At 44.4% G+C, this 19203-nt stretch overlaps 1 protein-coding gene across 2 annotated transcripts in view; it reads right to left on the reverse strand.

Moving 5' to 3' along the window:
• LOC8041781 (WD repeat-containing protein 7) overlaps window positions 1-19203 on the reverse strand; it is a 102835-nt gene that overhangs the window by 67871 nt on the left and 15761 nt on the right. For both annotated transcript variants that reach the window (XM_029990742.4, XM_029990754.4), the window contains exons 7-12: window positions 18487-18606; window positions 17464-17609; window positions 15220-15310; window positions 12378-12543; window positions 9545-9627; window positions 7076-7235 (exon numbers count right to left, since the gene is read on the reverse strand). In XM_029990742.4, the coding sequence (XP_029846602.3) occupies window positions 7076-7235; window positions 9545-9627; window positions 12378-12543; window positions 15220-15310; window positions 17464-17609; window positions 18487-18606 (766 nt within the window). The remainder of the gene's footprint in view (window positions 1-7075; window positions 7236-9544; window positions 9628-12377; window positions 12544-15219; window positions 15311-17463; window positions 17610-18486; window positions 18607-19203) is intronic.

Consider the following 19203-nt stretch of genomic DNA (forward strand, 5'->3'; position numbering starts at 1 on the left):
TCATCCACGTTGATTCGGGCTCCAATACGCTACCATGGACGAACTGGGCTAGTCCACGTGTTTCTAGTGAGGTTTCCCGTAGATAGATGGCGCTCCACGGAAAATAAAAACCTGGTAAATTTCTGAATTTGGCAGAAAATTGTTCCAACGCAGGCAACAGGGAATTTAAAAATGGCAATGTCAACTTCTGGTCGCGGCGTTCGTAGCAACGATCTTGCCTCGAAATTGGGGCGAAAACAAAGATATTGTGACGTCTCTTCAAATTCAGAAGACGAGGAAATGAATCTTTCATCGAACAGTGAGAGCAATGCAACTGAGTTTTTGGATTTGAGCTTACACGACTCCGATTTCGAGGAGGACATTGTGTCGGCGTGTTGGCATGGACTAGAATCAATGTAAAAAATCCCCCGCCAGCCCCTCCACGTTTTGCATTCACTTTGCGTGCAATGTGATGTGAACTGTCTGCAGTACTGCTACGCCCGGCCTAAACATTCATGTGCGAGGTGATGTGAACTGTTTGTTGTAATGCAGTGAAGCAGAACTTTAGTCCCTTTTTCTTTTGCAGTGTGTTCAAAGATTTTTCATATAATAAACATTTTGGCATTTGTTTTCGGCCTTTGTATTGCATATTAAATTTATAGGGGCACATAAAAATATTCGGTATTTTCAAATAGTTTTTTTTTATTTTGGCGGTAGGCAAAGGGTTAAAAAGAAGTGTGTATAAAATACAAAAAGTTATATGTAAAATAATTATATAATATAAATTCAGCAAGACAGTTTAAAAAAAATATAAAAAAGAGAACCTGTTAAAATGCGACAACCTAGAAACATACAGTAACGGTACACGCAAAAGGGAAGTACATAATTTATATTCAACAACAGCAAACAAACAACACTACCAACGCCTTGTCCTTCGTGCTTTTTGATTTTCGTGACTTCTTACCAAGGGAAACATTCGCTTTGGACAAGTTCCAGTTAGTAAACAACTAGCAGATTCCGCCCACATTGTAGTCAGATAGGAAAGGTGTCAGCCAATATTTCCCCAAATAATCAGTACAAAAATTGAAGCATGTCTCAATCGTATCTGATAAACTCGGAGATGCATATATTTTGTTGCGAATGAGCAGGGCACAAGCTGTGTTTGTGTGATAACACAATGTCACGTAACATGCCTTGTGCATCAGTCACACGTAACATGTTGCTTTCTTCATAACACCCAGCCGTATAACACACTCTGTGTTTATGTTTATGGTTTTCGGCATTCGTTTTTACATGACTCAGCACAATTAATTGAAATTTAGTTTACTAATAACAAATTAATGTTTCTTAGTGCCTGCTTGGCACAACTCGAAAAGAAACAAATTGAGAAAAAATCATGACAAAGGGAAAAAAAGTGGGCCATACACCGTAGAATACAGCGCATACACCTATTCCACATTAAGTGCCCATATCCAAATTTCTAAGATCTGAGAAAATATGTACAGTACCTTTATATGTAAAATTGATGACCGGACAAACGCCCATCCCCCATTTTTTCGCAATTATCTCTAAATTTTGAGTGGGCGCTTGCCCGGTATTTCACGGTAAGCACCAAAGCATGGCGGAATGGATTGCCGCCGTGCTTTGGCTTGAAGATTTCAGTGAACATCCTTTTAAAGAACCAATGTTATAGTAACAATGTGTACTTTCTAGTCATGTGCAACTATACTCCACGACAACTTTTCTTGGCAATGCAGTGGAAGGTAGAGGCCCGCGTCCCCTCTCCCATTTTGAGTGTACGCAGGCTCTCCTCCTCCCCCATTTCCGGGGAGAGGAGAGCCCGCACACACTCAAAATGGGAGAGGGGACGCGGGCCTCTACCTTCCACTGCATTGCCAAGAAAAGTTGTCGCGGAGTATAGTGGATTTTCAGTTTGAAGCGAATTCGAAGCGAATAGTGGTTTTGGCCGAATATTTTTTAATTGAATGTCAAACAGTTCTTTAAGCCTTTTACTACTGTTGCAAAATGCCTAAACAAAAATCCAGCTCAACTTGTGAAGGATGTTTCCAAGCTTTTAATCCTCCATTTATAAGTTCATCTTAATCCAGCTATATTTATGGACCGTGACCTCAAAAAGTATGATGAGTTGAGATGGCAAGTAAATGACATGTTTGACATCAAATTAAACCTGTAGAGATGCCCAGCTCTACCTAATTGAGTGGATTTACAAATCCCGCTATATATAAACATTATTTTTTCAATCTTGAATCGTAAAAACAGATAGAGAACAAATGATGAATGCAGGTTGTCAGGGCATCTCTGCCTAACAACTCCTGTATAAGACACAGTTTAGTCCGGAAAATTCTGCAGCGATGTAGATATCAACATTCACAGTTTCCATGTCTTTTTACATACACCAGGTTCACGCGTGCACCATTCTGCTTTGAAAGTGTGCATTTCTTCCAAGCACGTAATTGCGTTCTTCATACATTTCCAAGTGTTGACCGCAGCGGGTTACCCTGGTAAGTGCGCTTCTTACCGAGCAGCGGTCCACTGCGGAAAAGCAACACCCAGGGAGCTCGCTTCCACTGGTATTGCTTCTCCACAGTGCACCTGTGTTCGGTAAGAAGTGCGCTCAACGGGGCTAACCCGCCGCAATTGACACTTAGAAAAATATGAATATAGCAGCTGTTCATCTCGAAGCGAATATCGAATAGCGTATTATTCGAAACTACTGTTCAAAATTTCAAATATCCGCACAACACTACTACTTTCATATCGATACAGTATTGCTACCAGACAAGTACCCTCTCTAAAAGACAATATGAGCTGGCACAACCGGGCGCCAGTTGCACGGTGCATAGTCGCAGGGAGCAACTCGGTTTCTTTATATGCATTTCAGTGGTCATAAAATGGATGATTTTTTTTATTAGTGCATGTGTGCTTTAGATGAGCTACAGCCTCAAAAATCCTTCATACGCCACAACCTCAACACGCGTGACCATGGAAAAGAGAGTGAGAGCAGGCCTAAACTCTCCACTTTTGACTTCCAGTTTACGCACAAGAAAAAGACAGATTTTGAGCCGCAATAATATTTTTAGGTAATTAGGCTCTTGTGATTTGTGTTTCAGTAAAAATCTAATTGAGTACAAATACTTTGTCAGTGTCCCTATAGACCATTTCATCCTCCCAAGCATGGGCGCTGCCATCTTGGAATCACGTGACGTGGCAGCCATTGGGTTGCTTCAACTTGCTGGTCCGTTCTCCCCTCCGCGCATTGGCGGATACGTTGTATTCGTGTTTTTCGTCACGTTTCACCGCGCTTTCTTGCCTTACTTCGGAAACTGTTGTCCGATATGTCTACCCGACGACTAAGACTTCACGAGTGTTCAAAGATCCTTATGACAATTGAGGCTTGTTTACTAATAGTGGTGGAACATTTTCAGTAACAAGCTCGTATGTTTATATCGCGCATTTAGGATCGGAAGGCGTCAAGAATAGTCAGCGCAAGGAGACTATCTGTATTTCCTGAAAGTATCGTTCTTTGTATTCATAATATATTGAAATCAGTTTCTTTTGATTCTGTGAGGAAACTCGCGAAGGAGATAGACAACGAACGTTTAACTTGTATTTTATCTGAAGCTAGAAGTAATGGTACATACACATCAGGTGATTTGTTTGTTCATAATATCACACCTACATGTCTATGAGGTCCTCAATGTTTTTCGACGTAGACATTCGGTTGGTCGGTTTACTTATGAAGTTTAAGGAATTGTGTACCATGCTCGCTCCCATTTCGACAGTCATATAAGTGATTTATTGATTATATTTAGATGACCAGTGCCATCCACTTAATTTATTTGAACACAAAGGTTGGGACTTCCCACGTAAGAAACTGCCACAGACAACTTAACAGTAACAAGCTTTAGAATAGCGTGCACAAAGAAATGACGTCGTTTCTCTTTGCAAATCCAAAATGCGGTTTGGGTTCGGCGCATGCGCAACAACTACGACGCTTTCTTTTTTTTTTTGCGTACTACGTTTTATTAAATTTTGCCAGTGCTGAAATACGCAATAATAAATGCCGCAAAAAAACACCTGCATAACAATCATTTGAGTCTAGGATTGTCGATGGCGGATAGAGGTTTACCTTTGGTGGCTAGCGATGCCGAAATTTACAAAGCAAATCTGTACAAACAAATAAATATTTGTTCACACAGGTTCGGGAAGTGGTGCTTAGCGCTAAAATTCAGCCAAACTTTCCAAACTATTTCTCCTTCTGCGCCCTTTAATTATATTTGGCGCATTTCACGGAAGAAAAATGCCAGATTTAATTTGACAGGCCTGTTATTTATATCTTGAGTAAGGAAATGTTCATATAAAATAATTTATTTTCTAGAGCCAATATCGCAAAATGCTGCTATGAGTACTCCAGGGTTGATAATCTCAGAAATTTCCTAGTTGGCCTATCAAAACAAGCTCGAGTACTGAATTTTTTAAAAAAGAGGCTAAGACGATACTACTTGTTTATATCAATTATCTAAGTCGTTACACGATACGTTTTTAGTCTGCGAAGTTCACTAAAGGTTGGGTGCCCACGACAAAAAACAAACAAAAAACAGTGAGTAGTAAACTTGCGATCGGATACGGCCGTAGAAGATAGTAATCTTCCCTGTACATCAGCCAGGGGTTTCGCAACCGACCATAAACAGATACATCAAGAGTTGGTAAAAAAAAGCCCGTAATTTAGGCTAAAAAATACCTCGTAGTCCTCAAAGTGGTTCAATACCACTGTTCCATTAATTGTGTGCTACAGTGTAGACCGCATATAACGTATGTCGCGGGAGTCGCGAAAATCCGCACTATAAGAGGTACCGCGTTATAACCAAAACATAAATTTTTCAGGCCAAAATACATGCCATGAGACAACTTACCCTTGTAAAAGAATTTATTTTATGTTAGTTAAAAATAAAGCTTAGTTTGAGGAAAGTCTTTATTTCACCAGACTAGTACACTCCTCTCTCAAGTGTGTCACACATTTTAAAACAAATGAGTGGCTTTTGCCTGGCGCAGCCTTCTACCGGCGTCGCAGGTTGTGTACGGACGTTGCGAGCATTCAGGATTGCTAACCCTAATGACTTTTCTCCAGCGATGAAAACGCGTGAAAATTCGCATCCTTTATACGATACGCGCCAGTAATACCTTCAACTTGAGCACAGGCATGAAATGCTCCAAATAAGAAATGTGGGCGATGTTCGAAAACACAAATGCTTAGAAACCACCACTTTAGTCAAAGTAAACAAACACGACGACACGGGCGTTTCTGCCGTCTTCAGAGTGCCGCCGCGACATCGCCGCACGAGTAGGTGGATCGTCCTTCTGGTACGTGCTGGGTTATCATAGCGACACACGACGAAAATTCACAGGCAAGGATAGCGCTTTTACGCGGAACGATGAGCTTCCACCAACCGTCTACGTCAACGATCACAACCGATGCCACGTTTGCGGATAGGAGAAGCTGCCCCGCGACCGGCATGCAACGCGCGCGAACACTTCTCCTCGACCTGCGAATGGTCTGTCGTTGCGGTTGTTTCCTAAAACACAGCGGAGGGACGCACGCACGTGAACAACACGTGCGTGCTACCTTCCATCGCTATGGCAACTGAAGCTTCTCTCTTCACTTCTCCCCGCTCCTTCGAGCAAACCCCTTGCCCCGCCGCGAGTGCCGCTTGCGGCTAGCGCCGTTATCTAGTGTCGCACAGGGAAGTGTGCTCGCTGCGCCGGTGGTCGGCGTGGTCGGCGCGGTCGGCGGGCTGTTTCAGAAACCGCACTATAAACGGTATTTCCCTTCGCGCGCCTGCATTTTAAGCGGTATGTTATTACATGGAGTTCTATGGGAGGCAAACCGGTGGTTTAAAAAAGCCGCGTTATACCCGGTCCTGCACTATAAGCGGTTTCGTTGTAAGTGGTCTATACTGTACAAGGAAAATGATCGTATCACAAAATTAAGCAAAAACAACGTAAAACAGCAATGTAGCCACGTTCACGTTGAAACTGAAACCAACCAAAGTAAAGCAACCTGATGGCGCCGAGTGCGTCAGCGCCCTCTATCCGCCAGTGAGGCAACTGCTAAAATGAAAAAGTCTATAGCAGTGAAGTCGATTATATACACACTCCCCGTCTTCTTAGATACAGTAGAACCTCGTTAATACGTTTCTTGAGGGACCACAAAAAAAATAAAAAACAAGTAATCTGGGAAAACAAAAAAAAAAACGAGAAGGCCCTTAGGGGGCTAGAGCTCAGCGGGACCGGCGGTTCAGAACGTAAAAGCCGGGAAAACATAAAAACTGGGAATGTATCAACGAGGTTTTGCTGTACTTTCGTTTGGTACGCTGGGCGGAAATATGAGCCGGCACAACCAAGCACCAGACAATGGGGTAAAACGCCGTCGAGGCGCATCCGGCATGCCATGCCACGAAATAGACTGCCACAGTTCAACAATAAGGAGTAGTGGTAGCTTGTTCCAACCTCCCTCCTAATGGTTTAAAAACTATAAAGTGCCAAAAATATTGGGGACCAAGACAGAGTAAAACAACACGAGGCACGCTTGCAAGTGTCATTTACTCAAAAAAAATGCGTCCCAATGGCTTGACGTGCCCACGCGGCATTTTTCTGCCGCGGTCCAAACTGTGTTGCGCGGAGTCATATCGCAGGCCCCAAACGTGAATGAAGTTAAAGCAGATGCAAAAGGAAGTCTGTTGGAATATCATGCTCAAGCTTTTACACCGATGCATCCAAGTTTTACCCGGGGGACATTTATCGACAACTACAACAGAATGGAAGCCTTAGCCAGGTATAAAAAAACTTGCTAAAGGATTACTAAGCTCCGTCATTAGAGCACTTCCCTCGAGAGGGTTCTCGTAAGAGATGCCTTTAAGAGCTGTCAGCAACGAGTCTGGAAAGCGGATTAAGCTTCCACAGATGGATTCGTCAAGTCATTAGTCCGTTGCGGCCCCCTCATGCTCGTCTCAATCCCAAGACGAGCCTAAAAAAAAAAGAGAAGGCGTGAGTGGCTTGATTGCCGGCCCGTCCTCACCGTCGTGGTGGTGCTTCCCGTAGAGCAGCTGCAGCATGACGGCTTGGGTGGCAGACACCACCACGATGCTGCCGTCCTCCCTGCCCACCACCAGGCGCCCTTGCAGGGGCAGGTACACGCTTGCCGTCAGCTTCAGCTCCTGCTGCTCCCCGGGCAGCTCCTGAAGCACGGGCGGCACGCACAGCACGCACTGTAGTTCGCAAACTGTGCCAGTTTAAAAGTTGGGATTCTATGCAACACAGACTGTCTACAGGTGCGAGGAACCGTTTTTCAAGATCGTCGATCATGACAAGACGTCGTGCATCTCGTGAATGAGGGGTTGCGCTAACGATGGTTTCTGTGTGATACAAGCTTCCTTGTGCACTAATATGGCGGAAATTTTTTTATGTATGCTGCATAAAATGCTGCATAGTGTGCAAACTATGCACCAAGTTCATACTAAGCAAACATTTTTTTTTTTTAATTATAATTTCTTTTTTTCTGCAGGTTGTAGAATTATATTGGGTGTGAACTAGAGTCTGGAAAATACGGTACTATGATGTCCGGGATGTGTCTAGGAACGATGTTGTAGCTCTGTCACGCCGTTGCCCACCACAATTCCGACGGTAGTGCAACGGTAGAGATGTGTACAGCAGATGCTCGTTCTGCCGTAGATCGCTCTTAAGATTTAAAATACAAGAAATCAGTGCGCCATGACGACCGTGACACTTGCATTCGTTCGTGCGTTTTGCCGAAACGTCTACGACTGATTACCGGAATTGCGGAATCTGACAACATGACGCGTGGCGCGCTAGTGCATGAACATTAACTGTGATAATTAACACCCGTATTTTAAGAAAGATAATATGTTACGCAGGTCATTTAAAACAATTTGATGTCGCGTTAGTATTTCACATGCTAAGAAAAGTTTGATATATACTACAAGCATTGTCCTGTATAATAAAAAATTACTAATGTGGCAATTACTAACGAGATGCAGAAACCTCTTTAGCATGCCCAAGATGTCGTGTTCCAACAAGCTGTCAAAAAATGATTTCACAGACATTAACCTCTTAAAGGAGCTGTGCAACAATTTCAGGGCTTTGCTTAAATAATTGTGGAAGTTTATGTCTGACACTTCTGAAGTGAACTACAGAAAACAGATTTTACCTGGATACCCTAGTTTTTATTTAAAAAAAAAAAGAAAAAGATCCAGGTTTTTGCCACCTCTCAACTCGTACATCGTCTTCTGGGTCATGTGCGCAGTGACGTCACTTGAGTAGGTGTGGGGTTCTGGTAAAGTTCTCTCTCTAGACCCATCTGTGAGCAGCGAGAACTCATCCACTCGCAACCGCGTGACCAGGTGCTGGCGGGCGCAGTGCGAAAAATATGGTGAAAGGAGGAAAGTCTCATCCGGGTCCGGCCATACCCGTCAGGCTGTGTGCCCCTCGCCCTCCGGCTTCTGGCAGCTGTTCGCGGTAGCAGATAGAGCTGACGGTTTTGTGGACCTAGGATAGATGGCGCCACTAAAACTCCGTATAATAAAAGTTTTGTCGATGATACCAGGTTTTTGACGCATTTATATTTATGTTGGAACGACAAGATTTACAGAAAAGTTACCTTTTTTCCAGCAGGTATTTGCACAATTTGCTATCTTTCTACAAGGCCACCCATTGATGTCATGCCGCATGTTTCTCATAGCCGCCGCTCGCGGCTGCAAGTCCGGGAATATTTTAATTTTTGCCTCGCTATAACGCGGCGGAATCGCAACATTTCAATAAAACAAGGTGCGTTTTCTGTCATTTGTGACAAGGTGAACAATGTCAAAAGTAGAAGATGCCAATTGTTTCAACGTTAAAATCATTGCACAGCTCCTTTAAGTGCCAATTTTTTTTTTCCAAAAGTAACCTAAAAGTGCAATATTTTTTTTTATTTTGAATTGTTATTCCTTTCGTATTACACATAAAATTTAAAAAGGTTATTACGCAAAAATCAGCGGAGGCGAAAAAAATATTTGCCAACTAAAACGAGTGCTGCCATCTATGATCAGCGCTGCAAAACTACTCGGACGAGCCTAGCTCGTCGGTAGAATTGAGGGCTACCGAAAAAAAACACTGGACGAGCCGAGCTTGTCCACGGCATTTTTAGCCAGAAAATGGTCGACGAGCTCAGCTCGTTCAAGGCACTTAGGGGGTTAAAGAATATCTAAGGTTGAGATGAACTGTCTGTTACTCCATCCCCCCCCCCAGGTTCAATGCTGCTTTGTTAGTAGCGATGCCCAATATTCTTCTAGTCACATGAGATACCTTTGTCTTACCAACTTGAAGAACTTCCAATGTCTGTATCAGTTCCAAACTTTGATTGATGCAAATGATGTTGAATAACTGTATCAAGAGCCTTCAAGTGTGTATGCATTTGTTGTAACAAAAGCACCGACCCTAGTTTTGTTACGCAGGTCATTTGTCGAAAAGTTGAGTAGAAAAGGATCACCATCTTGTCTAGAATCCCGGGCGGAGACGGCTTCATCTCATCCCAGGCTTCCTGCAGGCTCAGGGTCAGGAAAGGTTCCATCCCTGAAAGATTAAACAAAAATATAACTGCAGAGAAGATTGAAACATTCATCACGAAATAAGAAAGAAAACTGCTTCCCTTTGCAACTTAACATGCACTTCAGGCGAGTACTTATCAATTTCTTGCAAATATTTATAAAAATTTCATACAATCACATTTATTCGAACATAGGTTGACATACCTTTTCCCCCCGAGATGTGCTTAGAATTGGAGGTCGACCTATAACCGTGGTCAAAAGACGTCGATTTAAAATAGTAAGCAAAATGTTTGATCTTATCAAGCTAGCTGAAATGCTTTCCCGTGAGAGTCGCCCCCCCGAGCATGAGGCACTAAATGGTGGAGCTTGATTTGCACAAACTGGTGCAAGGCCACGAAGCTTCACACAAATGGCACAACGCAAGCGCTACGGTTCGGAGGCACGTGATTATGGAAGTTCGGACGACGCCCGCGCAATCGACCAGCGAGACTTACCTACAATGACTTGGCACACCGTAAAAAATAGATGTTGGCACAAATTTCTTCTTTTCTACTTCTCTAAAAATCAGGGCTGACATGGGTATATTTATTTAAATTTTAAATACTACCGTAGTATCCCGATTCATTGCCCACCCCCCTGCCGCCTGAAATACATAAAAAATGTGGGGCGGGCCATGTCTCGGTGGGTGAGCATAAAAAGTTGAAAAAAGCGGAAAAAAAAAACGTCCATTTTTCTTTGCGTATCTAGCGGTGCTGCACAAGAGAGACATTAAACTCAGAACTCTAGTTTTATTATTTTATAGAAAAAATGCTCATGAAAGAATGTTTTACTATTGCAAAGTCCGTTGCTTGCATATGCGCTAGGAACATCACTGATCTGCATACAGCGCGAACGTTTGTTCCGTGAAAGCACATCACCACTAGTAGTAAAAAAAAAGAAACAAAAGCTTACAAGAAAATAGAAAATCCAACCAGGCGCAACAAAAAAGCGACGAAGAGCGATGCTGAGAAAGCGGAAAAGCCGGCGATCGCGTTGGCAAATAGTTTGGCGTCAGGCCAAGTCGGGTGGGTGTCTTGTCAATCACAAGCTCTTGCGCAACTTTGTTGTTTGATCCGTACATGCGTGCGTCCGTGCACAGCGTTTGGGGTTTGGGATGCTCTACGAACGTCTGTGTAGGGCGTTCCAGCAAAGCTTTATTTACCCGTTGGCTTTGTCTAAAACATTGCACAACCGCGGTCGCGACGTGCTCGCGACGGGCGGGGAGAAGGAGCAGGTTCGCGGCAACCTCATTTCGGCGGAGACAGACATTGACCTTCACTCCACGGTTACATTCCAGGATATAAGGCGTTCGCTTACCTCGCAATCCCTGACTGGGTTACTCTTGGGTTATCTTTTAGATTTTTTTTTGTCCAGTCGACTTTTTTGTAAGCAAAACAAACTTTTATTTTATCTCCATCGTTTTCTTTTCGCACGAGTACACTACCACTTCGGGGTCGCTCACAGAGGAAATGCGTAAACTAAGAGAAGTGCCTTTCTCTCCTTCGTTTTACTTTGTCACGGACATCCTCCAACTGTAAGGTCCGCGGCCGCGTCATTCGGGTAGGATGAGTGCTCGCGGATCGCGGAGTCTGCGTTGGGGTATTTGAAGGGCTGGGCGATGACTCGGTGTTTTTTTTGGAAATTGATATTGGCCCAAAAAATGGGGTGGACGATGACTCAGGATATTACGGTATATTTATTTTTTGAACATTCTCCAATGCAGATGTTGACCTATATTCGAGTAAATATGGCAGGTTGTGGGCATGCAACATATAGAATGAAAAGGTCATTCCACAATTTATGATTGCTTTAGGGCACCAAATTCTAAAAGAAGGATATTTTGCCACTCCAATTTTTGGATAACTGGCCAAGCAAATATAATCAGTTTCAGGAATGTGTTAACTTTTAAATTCCAGCAACATCTGAACAAAAAAAACTTTCAGCCTTTCCATTCTGGTGAAGAAGGAAGAGCAGCGAAGCTGTACTATGGTGGGAAAACCTCAAGAACGACTTCTTGGACGACCTGAAGGACGACACCTAGGACGACCTCAAGAACGCCGCCTAGAGGGCAACGCCTAGGACGACCTCAAATACGACTTCTAGAACAACCTCGAGGACAACGTCTAGGACGACCTGAAAGATTACTTCTAGGAAAGCCTCAAGGACAACCTCTCTGATAACCTCGAGGACGACCTCAGGGACGACGTCTAGGACAACCTTTAGGACGACCTCGAGGACGACGCCTAGAGAAAACCAGAGTGAAAATACTGGAAAGGTTGCTGCCACCTATGAGCGATGGTGGCAACCAGACTACCGGCAAGCCGGTTGTCTGGCTGCAGCCATCGCTCATAGATGGCGGTAGCTGTCCAGAGTTTTGTGTCGAGATTTATTAGTCCATGGACACGAAACTGGGGAAACTAGCCCTTAACACCTCCGCTGTAAAAGTTAAGAATCCTACAGCACTTTTTTTTTTATTCCCATTGCTTCCATCTGCAGCAGACCATCCTACAGTCCACCCACAGTAACTTCTCTCTCCTAGAGCAGTTCTGTAACTGCCCAAACTTGAACAAACTCGCCATACAGATCCACCTCCAAGTCCGCAATAAAGATTTCGCGACCGTTTTCACGTAATGTTTTCTTTGCCGCGTCCTGTCGCGCTTCCTTCAAGGATCCCGACCCCGGTAACCGTTCCGCGCTAAAAAAAGAAGCAAACTGGCCGGGAGTAGGCTCCCTTACTGGCCAAGGTTCCAGACTCCTGGCGCATCCTGCCCACATCCGAGGCGGCCACGTCCAGCACGTTCCAGAGGGTCACCCGGCCGCTCGAGTCCCCCCGCAGGAGCACCCTGTGGAGGCCACTCCGGGGGCCCAGGAAGTAGCCCATGGCTGGAGGGCACAGCAGCCGCTGCGTGCAGACGGGCGGTCCCCCCCTCAGCACCCGCCAGCCCGCCCGACCAGGGGCTGGAGTAGCCGACAGGACGAGAACGAAAGGACAACGACAGAGCGTCTCGTTCTCGCCCTGTTGTACTCAAGTCCTCGAAGGACGCGATATGTCGAAGCGTTGTTGAATGTAGGAAGCTCGTGCCGGGAGCAGGACGACTCTAGCTCCTCCCTGTTGTTCTCACTAGAGATGGGCCGAACTTTTGCCGAATTGAAAATTCGGCGTTGAATCTTGGGATTAGGCAATGCCGAATTTTCGCCACTTCTCTAAAGATTTGGCAAAAATACATTGCTGCCAGACCTAAAAGTCTATATATTATTTTTGTGTGTGAAGGAAGTTTTTAGGTTTTTTTTTTAATACATATTGACACAGTTATTACAAGAAAAAGGTGATATTCTACAAGATAATTTTACCGGTGTCATTTTTTTGTGTTTACTGGTAATCTTAAGGTGAGTATTTGCAAAAGTGGTGTGACAACGGGGTTTGGTAGTTGGGGGGCACATGCATCACGTAACGGTTGCTGGACCTCACGCCAATACAAAGATATTTTAAAATAGCTGAAACGGGCAGGAAAGGATCTTGTGGGTTCTGCAGTGCATGCTTTTGCTGCATAACTGTAAGCTGCAGTGCGCTGACACACTCGGCCTAAACAAAATGAATGTATAAAATCTGCATCTCTTCCTTTTAGCTACTCTCTGGTCTGGATAACTACAGTGCTTGTGTCAACTGCTCACCTTTTTCGTCGGACAAAAACACACCCCCCAAACCCCTGCACGGGTGCACGGTGTCGAAACGTCATTTGCTGTCATTGACTTCAGCCAAGTGTGTCTCCACTCATTTTTGGCTTTCAATGGTGCACATTCTTACTTCAAAATATCTGGCTTTTGGCCATTAGCGGGGGTGACAGAAGTCAGGTAATCCTTCTCTTCTATGTCATATGGACGTCTTTATGACTTTCCAGCGATGCATCAAATACTGCAAGTGGCTTTTTTCTTTTCATTTTGGTACTTTTGAGCTTCTAATGTAGCAAGTCCCCTGTTCCATTCTAGCGAGCCTAAATGACCGATTATCCATTGCTAAGAAATAATCCTGTGTTACTAGCTTTTGCTACGGCACCCAATGCATCATGCACACATGACCATCAATTCACACTAATGCTGAGTGATATTTTGTTTCTGCCACAATATAAAAAATGAGCGGAGAGCAAACAAACGAAGTTGACGCTTGACACAACCGATGCGCTCGAGTGAAGTCAATAACAGCGGATTACGTTTAGACACCAAGCGTCTGTGCAGTGGTTTGGGGGCGTGTCTTTTGTCCAATGAAAAAGGTATACACAAAAAACGATGTTGATTCCTTGTTTTATCAACGCAAAAAGTTAATTCTGAACATTCGGTGGCCATCAAATTCAAATTTGAGAAGAATATCCAGCATTCGGGTGCACTATTCCAGTTGAATTTGATGAAAGCTAATGTTTCATATTTGCACTTGCATCCTATTAATTAGCCAAAGCCTAGAAACCATCCCAATGTCTTTTTGAGTCGGAAGCCTATCATAATACCCTAAGCGATAGCCCACCTAAAATCAATAGCAAATCTGATAAAAATAAGGGGTAAGCTTACTTACAATGTGCCATAAAGAAAGCACTGAAAAAATTCTAGTTTTATATTTTGTGACCCTCGAAACTCGTGATTGCAGGGAGGGGTGAAGAACTAAAGATGACTGTTCTTCCCGGTCAGCAATGTTGGCTTATCTCCCGCCGTGGTTAAGTAACACCGTTTTTGCCGAGGTCACCATTTGCCAGGGCCTAACAATTACTATAAGTGGGCTATCTTTCGGTATTTCAGAAAAAATAGTAAATCATGCCAATTGGGAATGGGGCATGTCAGGATATTACGGTAGTACTTCAACGAGCTTCTAAAGGTGGTACCCTGCTGGAGAGGCCAACACTTTCATCACCACCAAAAAGCTAGGCTGATTCACAGATACATGCTCCAGTTGCCATACAGAACGTCATCAGATGGCATGAATTACCCATTCAAAGATTCGTTGCAGACTTATCGCAACACCTTACCATTTCTGCCGGTACAGCGGTCTGCCAAAAGATTAAAATGGCTTCCGCAAAGCCCACGAATAGACCTTTTGCTAAATTACCCAAGCATGCGCGAGCGTAGTTACACGCAGCAGTACAACTGTTCTAAAGCAAAAACTTTAAACCAATGCCACTTTGCATGTGCTTTCAATGCTTTTTTTAGGTAACTTATAATACTTCATATAAATAAGGAGATTGCGTGCAGCGTGTGTACCTACATTCCCAGCATCCTTCTTACTGCTCGGGTAGTTTGGTAAAAGGTCTATTGCTTCAGCTACTTCACTAAACTCAAACACCACTCAAACTGGGAATACTGTACTCCGTTCTACCTTATGATGAACCGCAAAGGATGCTATGAGCCATAAAAGCCAGTTTAATGGCGTGCAAGTGTCACGTGTCCTTTGAGAGGGACGCAGCGATGCGCCAGATCTTAGTCACGTGATCAGTTCGTGGTGCTGGATTGGCTGGAATGGCTTGTAGCATCCGTCGTTATCCATTGCAAGGTTTAACAAAACATAGACTGCTCGAAAGAAGAAAAAAAAACTTGCCTCGGTATTCTTGGCGGCAAGCACACAAAAGAGAAATGGGTTATCCTTGTTTTCGGCTCCACTTCGGTACTCCTTGCTTTCTGCAATGGCGCTGGGGTGACAGAAGGCACACAAACAACTTTCTCAGCGAGTGCTCTACTAGACCTGTCGCCGTCCGAGAAGCCCCAAAAATTACACAAATTAATCCGCAACATGCTGCACGATAGTTTTGTAAAAGACTCAAGCGAGCCGCAAACGTAAAAATGCACCTTTGACTGCTCGCATATTATCTAACCGCAATAATGATACGGACGGTCAAACGAGAAAGGCATCCCCAAATGCACGGGAGCCCAAAGAATGATCCGGTCGAACACACAAAACACAAAATGTCACAGAAAACCTTGAGTTAAGACATGCGTGCGTTCCAGGCCGAGAGAGACAGCCCCGCCGATCCCAACTTAGCCGCCAAATTCGAGACCTTCCGAAAGGCTCGTCTATGCGCTCAAGGTCGCAAGCATTGTGCCCACTAAAAGGAAAAGCAAACATGCTCCACAGGCATACAGAGACTTCTTTGGGATGGCTAGTACGGAGAGGTCAATGCAAGCAAACCTCCGCACGGTAGGAAGAAACGAGCACAGCCCGGCAGACAGAGGGTGCCGACACCAAACGGCAGAAGAATCTGAAGCAGGAACGCTGTGCAGGGCATGCTCTTGGCAGGTATGCACAGGCAAAAGCGGCTCTGCAACACGTATACCAACCTAATTGCTTTTCCCTTCAGTTTGCTGCCCAGGAAAAAAATAAATAGGGTTTGATTTTAACATTTTCTCGTTGCGAGGATCCTCGAGTAGAGCCTTAAAAAAAACATTTGACTCCCAATCGTGATTTCGGCACCCTCATAGTTTACAATAAAGTGAAAAAGGTAGGGTGCAGAGCATGTCACAGTTAGCAGAAACAAGTGAGCTTTAGTTTTTGCTACATCACAAAAAAAAAGAAAAAAGAAAAGAATGATTTTTTCTTAGATTTAGGTCTTACAGTTTTATTAAGTGAAGGTGTATAAAAGGAAATGCTTCGGCTGGAGGCTTACGTTCTGGAGCTGCAACAGTCAACAATACGAGAGAAATGAAAAACTGAAATTGCTGCACAGATTGTCACTGAAATGTGATAGTATTTCGCACAATCTTCTACTGTGTAAAACATTTCTCTATTAAACACTTAGGAACGGCTATGGAAATTCTAGGAATACTTCTTGTCAACGTCTATGAAGTCTTTCATTACGTTGCAAATATTCCCATATTTCTCTGATTTAACTGTTGATTTGCCACAACCAACCGACAACTTCTGTTGTAGCAGTTATGAAGTTCAAATGTTTTTCTCTTAATATATCATTATAAACATATTATGTATGTAAACATAATAAGACCCTCGGTAACTGCGTTTGTTGTTCAGAGGCTAATATATCATGTTAGTATATTCTTTGGGCGCATTACCCCTTTACACATAACTGAAGTAGGCATGTAACCGACGCGTGCCTACTTCAGTTTTCAAACTAAAAGACAGACATAAAAGCACGTAAGGTTTGCTCAGAACTGCTATCGCAATAGTAAATCTTTCTGGAAATACATGACGCCACCCTGTCTGCTCGATGCATTGCGACGTACAGCACGTGAGATTATCCAAGAATTGAAGACGAAGCTGACGTCGGTTTAACATCCTGTGATTTCAGAAAGCAATGAAGGCTGAAGGAAAGCAAAACAGAGTATGCGATGACCTCTTTTTGCATTTGTTTTATTTTTTGTGCATCCTGAGCTCCTAACAATAAAAGAGAATGAATCATGCTGCTTCCAGGGTATACCGTAAACAACTAAATTTTCGCGAGTAACCCAATTTTTGCAAATTTCCCCAACCCGAAAAATATTAGGAAAAATCAATCTCGCAAACATATCGCTCGAGAAATAACGAATATATAGTATATGTCACTTTGAATCGAAAAATCTCTGCCCAAGGAATATTCTCTGAACCCATGCTTTCTAAAATTTGTGAAATATCGAGCCTGTAACGACAAATTCGTTAGAAGCACTGAGCATTCAAGTCGGCCCGAATCATACGCCGGAACGGCCCCACAATTCCCCTTGCTGCAAGGCCTCCAGGAATTTTCCGGAAAGGCCAATCAAAATGGCCCGAACCATGAGTCACGACGACCTCGTGAAACTGGGAGGAACCACATTTCTCTTCCTGATGCCGGCAGTGTGGGAAGGGTGCACTCACTGTGCAGGCAGCTGGTAGAGGTAGCCCCTGCCATGGTCGCTCCACACGCACACCCGGTCGGCCGAGATGAAGTCTCCGCCCATCCAGCGCTCCCCGGGCCGGCTATCCATCGTGCACAGCAGCACGAAGTCGTTGGCATCGTAGATCTGGGCACACGTCCAACACGTCCATCTCTCCACTCCTCCAAAAGGGGAAGCACGAGACCCGGAGGAACAAGTTTTTTTTAAGTAACTGGATAGGACGCGTCGTAAATTCATGGAGGTAAGAAGCTTCTGGTGAAAACATGAGGCCCTCAGATGTGAAGTCCGAATTGTGGAGGGGGAACGCCCCTAACGAAGACCAAAACCAAGAGACGCTATTGGATGCAAGGGAGGGCTGGCTCGGAGCCAACAACTGTTTTGGTCACTTTCAGGGAGCGTGTCTTGGTTTTGGTCATCGTTGGGGGCGTGTCCCTCCACACTTCTGGCTCCACCTCTGGTGGCCTCATGTCACATCCAGAAGCTTCTACCTCCATGCACAAAATGAACTTTGTCTTCCGAGCTTACGAGTAAGCATGTCAATGCTGGAAAACAACTTTCGCAAGTTCGGCCGGGTTTTCGTTTAAGCGTAGTGCAACGGTTGTGAATGGCACGAAGAGACTCTTCAATGTTTGGTTAGAAAACATTCGGCCGAAGCAAATATTCGCTTTGAATTTGCTTTGGACTCAAAATCTACCGTTCGCACGAACCTGTACTTGCGAACAACTTTCGGTGGCATTTCAAAAGAAACGAGGAGCACGCTGGCACAGCGTTTTAGCGCTTCAAGAGGGCCCGTGCATCTTTGACCACACACAGAAAGTTGTTTGCGAGGATAATAACCACTGTGCAAAGTATGAGAGTAATTATGTCACTGTATACGTAGCCAAGATGTGGGGCTTTGTAACACCTATCCAACTACACAACGAAATCGGCAGTGCTAGGGCAGGACATGAAAATGCCATCGGAACGGGCGAGGAAGCAGCCTAGGGGTCCAAGGAGCACTCACGTGCCAGTACTTGGCAGTGACCACGAGGATGGTCCGCTGGTTGTAGGCACAACAGGTCAGCCGCAACGCGTTCAGGCACCGGATCGGCTTCGACTCGCACTCGTAAAGAGCTTCTCCCGACTGCAGGTAAGGGGCGGGCAAAGTAAAAAAAACAAAAAACAGTGGAAATCGAGGACAGTGTTGAAAAAAAGGACACGACAAGCACAAATAAATAAAACAGAGTTCAAATAACGCTTTCTGCAGTTACACAATTGTGTGGCTACACGAGTGCACGATTGTGTATCCGTAGAGGAAGGAGAACTGTGCTCATTATGCGAAGGAAGCCCATGATTTTAGCTCGCTGTTGATGGTGGTGTGTCCTATATCCCAAGCTCTGTTCACATGAGGAGCACCCATCTTCCCCCATCCATGACACAATCTTACGGTGGTGTGCAATCATTCAACTGTGTAAATGCAGAGAATGTGTCAAAATTGATTAGACCTTTAGCCAAATTACCCAAGCATCAAGGAGAATGCTGGGAATATAGGTATATGCTCAGGACGGTGCTCGCCTTCTCCATACAAGAGATTTAAAGTATGGTGTTGACGAATGCACTTGCAAGTGCCTTTTGCTTTAGGATTTTGTTTTACAACAGTCACTGCTGCCGACGCCTGCACACACAGTGGGTGTAACTGCACTTGTGCACAATCCTTGGTGCTTGGGTAATATAGCAAGAG

This window comes from Ixodes scapularis, unplaced genomic scaffold (assembly GCF_016920785.2).
Source record: "Ixodes scapularis isolate PalLabHiFi unplaced genomic scaffold, ASM1692078v2 PGA_scaffold0__279_contigs__length_252992795, whole genome shotgun sequence".
NCBI classification, from domain to species: Eukaryota; Metazoa; Arthropoda; class Arachnida; order Ixodida; family Ixodidae; genus Ixodes; species Ixodes scapularis.